Source organism: Perissodus microlepis, chromosome 23, assembly GCF_051167445.1.
Source record: "Perissodus microlepis isolate ML-2025 ecotype Zambia chromosome 23, ASM5116744v1, whole genome shotgun sequence".
Lineage (NCBI taxonomy): Eukaryota > Metazoa > Chordata > Actinopteri > Cichliformes > Cichlidae > Perissodus > Perissodus microlepis.
The window spans coordinates 23329463-23339084 of NC_140482.1; the positions used below are offsets into that span (position 1 = coordinate 23329463).

At 39.1% G+C, this 9622-nt stretch overlaps 1 protein-coding gene across 1 annotated transcript; it reads left to right on the forward strand.

Moving 5' to 3' along the window:
* The first annotated feature begins 419 nt into the window (after window positions 1-419).
* LOC146361483 (E3 ubiquitin-protein ligase TRIM21-like) lies at window positions 420-8464 on the forward strand. The gene is made up of 2 exons (XM_084921555.1): window positions 420-5695; window positions 6288-8464. Exon 2 carries the CDS (start codon window positions 6290-6292, stop codon window positions 7241-7243), a length of 954 nt encoding a protein of 317 aa, XP_084777681.1. The 5' UTR covers window positions 420-5695; window positions 6288-6289; the 3' UTR covers window positions 7244-8464.
* The last annotated feature ends 1158 nt before the right edge of the window (window positions 8465-9622 follow it).

Consider the following 9622-nt stretch of genomic DNA (forward strand, 5'->3'; position numbering starts at 1 on the left):
GGTCGGAGCGGACACGCTCCATTTTGCGTAACTATTTTTAAATCCCGGTAGCACTGCAACCACGTAAGCTAGCGCAATAATTTTTTTTGCATATGAAACCGGAGGAGTTGTACTTACATCTTATGCCATCAGCTTGTCCTAGGTCACAGTTTCCTTCCACATATAGCTTTGCATAAAAAGCACTTGCAGCAACAAAAACATAATATTCCAGAAACAGGCTTTGCCGATCCGATCAGCTGTTCATAACACTTCCTACGTCCATCAGCGTGAACTATCCTGCCCGAAACCGGAAGTGACGTCATTTTGCGGAAATGTAGTTTTTTTACCATCGAGGCCTTATGAGCCTATACTTGTGTTTTTAAAAGTTATGTTTGACTTCATGACTTTCTGTGTCGTTTCTGGGATGCTGAGGACTCATATTGCACTGCTGGAAATAGTTTATTTTGATGAATATGCTGTTATTTTGCAAATTTGCACTATAATATATTTTTTCGTTTTTCCTGCAGTATATGAAAATTGGTGTATCACAAAAATAAAACTATGAAGACACTTAAAATAAATTTCCTTTGGTGGGAAACTAGTTTGTGCAACTTTTTTACAGTTTTGAGGGATAAGCCTCTTAAATTTCTCTAACTAGAAATATATGTTAAAAAAACAAAAACGATTTTAAATTTTTTTGTAGTTTATTGCACTTTTTTGCAATTTATGTAATTACTATGCACTTAATGCAGACATATTATTAAAATTTGGGCTATAATGGTTGTATTGATGTATAGCAACTTGAAATGCTCCAAAAAATGGCTCCACAGCATGTAAAAATATACTATAAGCTCTGGCGGACTTGGTTCTATGGTAGGTCTTAAAGGGTTAAACCTGATTATAAAAAACGCATCGGGGCAATGAAGATCAGCTTACACTCAATCTTAATATGAATACAAATACATAGACGCAACAAAGACACGCTTACACTTGTGAATGTGAATGCATGACATAAATTGGTGTTTCTGCCCGGAGAGAGAGATGTGTGTTGTTTAAGCAGTGATGATAATAATGAAAATGTCTTAGTTTTGTCACTTTTAGGTGCAAAGCAGACCTGGATCAATTTTCCACATGCAGCAGTCGGAAGAAAGTTATAGGTTAACATCACTGGAAACATTCAGGCCAAGTTTCTGATTGAATTGTTTACAGCGCCATGTGTCACTAAACCTGACAAGCGAGCTCTCACTCCTGGCTGAAGACAAGGAATGCAGTTCCAAAGAGCAATAACACGGCAGTTAGAGAGACAGTGGAGAATGCAGGACAAAGCGGAAAGAGAACTGCCTGGGTTTGGACTGTTGAAGTGGGAGAGGACAATGGAGTGAGAGGAGTAGGTGAGAGCACAGAGGAATGCTGTTATTTAATGTGGGAAATCAAAATTTGGGTTAGCAAACCTGGGAAAAGAAAACTGACTGCTTAAGTGGGAAAATTGTGAAGGAGTCTGAAACACTGCAAAAAGAAACATACAAAATCACACACACAAACAGAAAATGTATTAACCTTACTAACACTTACAAAAACAAGAGAGCCCATGAAGATTAGACAGCATCTTGAGCATGTGAGTCTGTTTATCATCTTGTCCAAGTCGCTTAGTGTGATGAAAAAGTGATACAAAGACCATCGGACTAATAGCAAAGTAGTTAAAAAATGATCCGATTATAGCAGAGAAATGTGTAGGAAAGGCAGCTTTGAGAACATGCCCTGGTGGATCTGCAGCTCCACTGCACAGACATCGATTAAACCTGACTAATAACACACACACACATGCAATGAAAATCAGCTTGCTATCTTTCATCAGTGTTAAAATAGTGTGAATTTAACACACTTAAACCCTGAACTTGAGGAATAACTCAGGGAAGTTCCATGACAATAGAGTGATTTTTGTGAAAAGGAAAAAGTGATTAAAGCTTAAAGTAGTTTTTAGAATAGTGAATTAGAAGTGCTCTTGTACAGATTGATTAAAACAAGTGATTACTATAGAAATAGAAAATAATTCAATAATGTGGTAATGTTTAAATATGCATTTCTCTTGTCACGGCAACTTCTTGAGATATGACTCAGTATGCAAATTAGTTGAATGACTGGGGACAGGAAAAGAAAAAGAAGAACTTGGGTTTCCTGTCTGACTGTATTAGTGAAGCTTGCACTGAAAGAGACACGGTGACTGGGTGAGAACAAAGGCTTGGTAACATACAGGATAATTAAATAAAGTGGTCAGGTCTGTGACTAAGTGCAGTAGTCCAGATTTGGAAAAGAAATTTAGAATTTAGTGATGATAGATTGTTATAACGTCTTTAGAGAGCGCTTAATGAGAATATCAATGGTGTGCAAAACTGTGTGGCTTTTAACAAGATTTTCTGTGTATTTAGCAGGTGAAATTATGTCAGTTGACCTCAGACTGTCAGTCGCTGAAGAACCTGAGGAAAAACTTTTCTGTGATTAAGATTTTTGGATTTGTTGTTTTAGTGATGGGTTGATTCTGACAGTTAGGTTTGGGTTGTTTTCTTATTTTAATAGAGGGAGTTTTATTAATCATGGACGTGGGTAGAACTGGGCCCTTTAAAATTGTAACAGTGCACTTAAGAGAAAACCTGTCAGGTGATTATGTTTTGTGCTTTGATGAGCTACTAATCAGCTCTCTTTTTCTCATTTTTGTGCTAAGCAGGCCTGAAAGATTTAATTAGCAGCGCTGTAAAAATTTTCGGGAGAACAAATTTAAGGTGAGCTTTTCCAGATTACAATGGGCTGAGGAAAAGGCTACCTGTGGGGACCTGATCAGGTTGTAAGTCCCTGTCTAAAAGGATTGCAGCGAGTCAATCCAGTCCAAGAGCATAAAGAACTCTTTTCCTAAAAAACAAAACAAAATAAAACAAATGAATGAGCTCATGTTGCTGAGGGTGGAGAATGTGATTATTTGCGCGGGAGTCTCCACTATTAGCAATATCTGGTGTGAATGCGTGTGAGCAAATGTGTGTGACTGTGATGGACTGACGATGTGGACTAAAGGTTGGACTGACTGGACACTGAGATAAAGACTGGACCAAGGGTAGGATGAATAAATGCTGTCAAACAATTCACCACACTGGCAAGAGAAAGGGGATGCTTTGCTTTGCTTTGCTTTGCTTTGTTTTGCTTTTGCCATGAGCAGGAGGAGCGGAAGACTTAATTCTGGAGCTGCTAATTTTGGGTTGTTGATGTTTGCTTGAAGAAAATTCTGTTTTGTTGACTGGGTTTAGATTATGGTATCACATTATATTGTTGGGAGAATGTCAAATGCTAAAGGGGAGGAAATTTTTGATATTACTCATGTTACCATTTACCAAAGCAGGCCACTGTAGAAGTCAATTAAATTTTATAGAGGAAAATAGTCAGAACAAAGCAAAATTTATGAGTTACATAGGGGAATGGTAGACTTCTTACATTAAAACAAAAACAAAAACAGTTATGCAATAACAAACACTGGTCCAAGAGACTGAGGTTTTCTTCCTTTAAAACAGTAAATTATTAAAAGAGCACGATCGGTAAGGGTATGTGATACTAGCTGGTACTGGAGGAAAACAGGAGCAAAGTAAAGAGAGAAAGCATATTTTGGTTAGCTCTGATAAAGTCAAAATTAAAAGAAGTACCATTACATTCACAGGAGCAACATGAAATTAAAATATGAAATTTTGTATGAAGAACATGACTGATAACTGCTCTGTCTTAAGTTTTGTTTCTTATGGCACAGATTGGATCATAAGTGGGGAAAACTGAGTTTCAAAGGTAAAGTTCATGTTAATACACAGGTTTTGTTTCTAGGCAGTTCCGAGGATGCAGGCTCTGGGTGGAGCCAGGAGTTCAAAAGGTTTAACATGATAATTAAACTGATTTTATTACTTAACACAGGTTTGCAAGTGGACTTGCAACGAGATATCATAGCGTGGCTCAAGCATGTTCATCACAGTTTAAACCCCTTGTTTTGCACAACGGAATACGGCCTCCCGTCTGCAGCTAAACACCCCAGTAGCTTTTGTAATAGCTTTAGCCCGGTCGGATTGGGCAGCAAAGGGCTGCTTAAATGCCGCAAACTCCTCTGCTCCTCCACCTGGACCGCTAGCACTGACCATAACTACCGCTTGACAGACTGACCACGCGCACCATACACATACTTTTTTTTTCTTTTTCGAATCTTCGGATCATGTGCGTGCCGAACCGTGAAGTGGAATCGGTTCGGATTTCGGATCAACTGTGATCCGTTGCACCACTAATATCTGAGGTGCTTCTGCGCTACCACTGGGACATGACTTCATCAAACTTCTTTAGCAGTTTTTAAAGGCTCTGACTTTTTAAATAAAGGTTGAAATATCTCCATCATTGAATCCTGTTATTGCACAGAACAAAAATTTATAATTTAATACATCTAGCAGTAACATATGGTCAACTTATGCTATGCAGGTAGTGCTGCTTCTCTGTGAGGATGCATCTGTGTGCGTTTGGTCTTCTTACATTTGAGGTAGTAGTGACACAAACATTTGAAAAATTATGGCTTTAAGTGAGCAGAAGGGATGTTATGTGTAGTTTTAGACATTTGTACGCAGAGAAAGTTTAATGAAAGAGAAAATTATCAGATTTGTGAAGATGAACTTAATAAATTGTGTGTAACTGATCAGTGTTTATTTGGGTTTGGATGTATACATTTGTAAAAGACGTTTTGCATGTGCTCAAATTGCTTTGCATTTATGTGTGGATTTAAGCATGTTTGAGAGTCCTCTAAAGTTAAACACACATCACTGCACTCATTTGTCTTAGTTTACACTCATACTTATTTGTAACACTGTTGAGACAAATTTTGCTATAAAAAAAAATCCAGGTTTAGTGTTTCTAAGGTCTTTGTGCTCTCCAACATCTCGTGTAAAGATATGAGGAAATGATTAGTTGCACAAATCATGAGAGAATCTGTTTGGTTTCTTGACATGATGGTGCAGCTTTAGAGCTGAACAACATTTGAGAAGTCAAAACAAACAGAAAATGTGACAGCAAAAATTTCCCTTCACGTTTGAAAAACAACCCAAACAAAGCTGCTCAACATGACTGAAATATCAAAGGAACACATGAAGTCAGATCTGTGTGAGAGGCAGAAACTCACATGCGTAAGAAAACATCTGAATGTTTCCTGGCTGATAATCACATTAAAAGTCTCTGCTTAGCCACCAGCTCTCACCTGCTGACAGAGGCAGAACAAAACCTGAAAAACCAGAACTTCAGGGTCAGAATTCGAAAAGTGAAACTGAAAGAACTTTAAAATCTGTTTCTTTTAAACAAGAATCAAACTGAGCTCATCCAGCCGTTCTCAACAGCACAGTAGAGATTCTGTCCAACACTGGTGAGTACAGACGATCACACTGTTTTAAATTTAAACTCTGTGTCAGGAAAAATAACTGTAACACTGCTGCAGCTGGTGTGTTTCACATTTTCAAACGGATGACATAAGAGCTGATTTAATAGCAGCACTGATCAGATTACATTTGTTGTACAGAGAAAAAGAAGTTTACATTTAAAACCTTTCATCTCTAATGTCAGGGTCTGAAGAGCTCACTGCTTTGTGCCTGACACACCTGCAGGGAGAGGCGGAGATTCAACTGAGTCTATCAGGTTTTCCTCAACAACACAACAAACAGCAGTGAGTGCAGCTGATCACGTTCATGTTTCAATGCTCTGTTCATGTCATGCTGACTCTTTTTGTTAGAGCCATCGTCTCCAAGCTTCTTCTTGTACATGGTCACCACAGCCATTTCCATCCTTTTGGCAAAATGCTCCACCATCTGTCCTTCCTCGTTTCTCTCATTAACACCATACCTGCCCAACACCTGATAACCTCTGCCTCCTTCACCTACATGTCAATTAAAGTCTGCTCTAAACACCACTCTCCTCCCCACTGAGGACACTCTCTGCCACTTTATCCAAGTTACTCCAGAATGTCTCTAACTGACATCGAACCTGCGGGGCACTCACACTGACAACATTCAACATCTGCCATTTGATTTCTTGTTTCAAACTAATGATCCTGTCTAACAGAGATGGCTGGTATTGTCTTCATATGGATCTAAGAGTAAAAAAACCCCTGTGAAACTGAGTGTTGGTTGTGTTTAACATGACCATCCACCACTGGAAGAGGCGACATGAGACAGAAGGAAGTAAAAGCAGAACAAGTCCACTTTAAATATGAGTAAAACTGAATTGTGCATAAAATAATTTCATTTTCTTTCTTTCAGACATGTCTGCTGCCAGCTGTCTTCAATCTGAAGATCGGTTTCTGTGCTCCATCTGTCTGGGTGTCTTCACTGATCCAGTCTCCACACCATGTGGACACAACTTCTGCAAAACCTGCATCAGTCAACACTGGGATATCAGTGACAGGTGTCAGTGTCCTGTGTGTAAAAGGGTGTTTGAGATCAGACATGAGCTGGGGGAAATCTCTGAGCTGATGAAGAGAAGCTCTGAGGTGGAGCAGCTCTCACTCTCTAAAGACCACCTCCACCTCATTCAAAGCTTCTCATGCCTACAAGTTGCTCCAACCAGCAATGACTGGACAGAGGTCTTTATCCATCCACTATCATATGAGCTGTTTGAGGCTGAGCTGAAGAGGGTCCAGCAGTATGCAGTGGTTATGACTCTTGATCCTGATACAGCACATCCTAAACTCATCCTGTCTGATGATGGGAAACAAGTACACTGTGGTGATAGAAGGAAGCAACATCCAGACAACCCAGAGACATTTTTTAAAGGTGTTTGTGTTTTAGCAAAGCAGAGTCTCTCTTCAGGCAGATTATACTTTGAAATTCAGGTTAAAGAAAAGACCAAATGGTTTTTAGGGGTGGTCAGAGAGTCAATCAACAGGAAGGAAGACCCCAATCCGAGTCCTGCGAATGGTTACTGGACAGTAATTTTAGGTAAAAATAGTTTTATAGCTCTTGACAACCTTCCAGTCCATCTTCCTCTTCACGGTCCTGAGAAGGTGGGGGTATTTGTGGATTATGAGGAGGGTCTGGTCTCCTTTTATGACGTAGATCACGCAGCTCTTATCTACTCCTTTACTGGCTGCTCCTTTACCGAGAAACTCTACCCATTCTTCTGTCCCGGTAATAATGATGATGGTAACAACTCTGCGCCGCTGATCATCTGTCCTGTCAATCAGCCAGGATACATGAGGAAATTGGATCAATTATAGGTTAAGCTCATTATTTTAACTAACACAAAGAAGAAGTCCTATAAACAGAACTTGGCAAACTGCACCTTCTGAAGATTATGAGATTCACTCAGAAGCTGCAGAAGTTGAACGTTAGTTGATTTCTATTTATTTTTTAATCTGTTTACAAGTTGAAGAAAATGATCCATTTGAGGAAATCCAGTGTGAGTAAATAGAAACTCTCCTTTTCTTTTTTTTTCAATGTTTAAAGGCACACATATGAGTACAAATGTTAACATTGTATTATTTTAATGGACCTGGTGTTATATCAATATCAAAGTCAGGATGGAGACACTGTTCCTCTGTTCTACTACAACACACTTGTTCATAATCACATAAATATAAATCTGAACTTTTATCGTCTCCTTTGATGATCATCAGTTGCTGAACTTTAGTCATCTTACCTCTGAAGTGACAGGAGAATGAGCTGCTGTTTTGAATCAATAATATTATTTTAACTTTTCAGTTTCAAGACTGCGATACTTGATCAGAACATAATGACACCCACAGCCCACGAACACCTTCAACTCGTCCTTTTTCCTTCTCAACCCTGTCCTTCGTTCATGATGCAAATGTAAAGTTGTGGTATTGGTACTTAAACATTTAGCTAGCTAAGTCTTAAATCATTACTCTTACGCTCTGGTGTTCAGCCTAAATGTAAATGTTAATGCAGCAGTTGGAGTAAAAATCCAGCAGAGGGCGCTCTGAGCCAGGGCAGCACTGTCACTGCTGCTGTGCATTATTTAAACCATTAAACTCATGCGTGTATTTGATTAATGATTATTCAGGTCGTCAGAGCTGTTGCTGTGTTTCACTCTGAATAAGATGATGCCCTCTAAATTAAAAGCATAATAAAGTTTAAAATGCAGAGGGAAGCCCGACCTGCTCTCTGTTTTCAGACATTAGTTTTGTTTCAGTGGAGAATAATGAAATAGTTGCTGTAGTTCTTTTCTGCTGTTGCTGTTAGCGCTCTCATTTCTCACTGAGGCCCTGACTGTTAAATACACTGAATGAAATAGCACCTCAGTAAATACTGTGTGTATAATAAGTGGTGAAACGCAGTACTGTCTGAGCGTCGATGCTGAGTTTGTCTCAAAGCTGTTTCAGCTAATTTTAAATGCTGTCATCGATGTTCTGACACCCCGAAAGATGAAAACCAAACCAATAACTCTGTTAATCTCTTATTGTGTAAAACTTAATTAATAAAATATTTCCACATGATCTAATTCAGTTTCTCTTGTTTAATACTAACAATTATATTGGAAAAATTAAAAGAAGAAATTCAAGATCTTTGGTTAGATTAAAAGTCTTTGACAGTCAAAATTATCATACACTTACAAGAGGCAGTTTGTAGTAGATGTATCTATCTGATAGATACATCAGAGAGAAGAACCAAAGAATCTTCCTCGTCTTCCTCACTTTTCTCATGGTCAAGTTTGATTTGGCTCCACCATTATAATGCCCCAAACCAAGAGCTCTCTGCACAGTACAGTACCATTTCATGTTTTTGTTACAGAGCACAGTGGTGTTTTTATGTAGCTCATCTGTGTAGCCAATTAAAAGAAACAAACAAACATAGATAATGTTTTATTTCATAGTGTAATCTTCAAGGCTTTTTCTGTAGCACAGTCTCCTTTGATTCATCTGCTAATTATATTCACAATATTCATTCATTTTGTCTATAGGATTCACTAGCAGTATGGCTTCTTCACCTGTCCCTCTTGTACTTTCCTGCTCAGTGTGTCAGATGCTTTGCTACTCCTTGACTTCCTTTAGTAATAACAATACTTGTGATAAATATAACCTGTTTGCAGCTCTGCAGGCCAGGATCACTGATTTGGAATCCTGGCTTCACAGCCTTGAAATACCTGTAGCTCGCCAGGCTCCTGTAGCCGGTGCAGTTGAAGGTAGCATAGCAACCATTAGATCTCCCACAGCAGGGTGACAGTGAGGAGGAAGCATGGTCTAAACAGAAACCACCGGAACACCACCATCCCCGTCTATTGCTCTACAAATTTTGCCCCACTCTGCTACACACCCACAAACAGCCAAAATAGGCTACACTGAGGGTAACCTAACACTACTGGCTAAGGGTAAACATAACTTCCATAAAATTACAATTCACATCAGCAGTAATGACACCCGGTTACAACAATCACTAAAAATTAATATTGAATCCTGTGTAATTTTGCCAAAACAATATCGGACTTGGTTGGTTTTCCTGGTCCCCTTCCCAGAGTGACATGCTTGGCCGCATGGTCTCCTTAAATTGCTGGCTGTCTGAGTGGTGTCCAGAAAACAACGTGGGCTTTATAGATAATTGGCAAACTTCCTGGAGGAAACGTGGTCTTGTTGTATCCG

Excerpts from the sequence above, each read along its gene's own strand:
- LOC146361483 (XM_084921555.1), top strand. The coding sequence starts at position 6,290 with ATGTCTGCTGCCAGCTGTCTTCAATCTGAAGATCGGTTTCTGTGCTCC.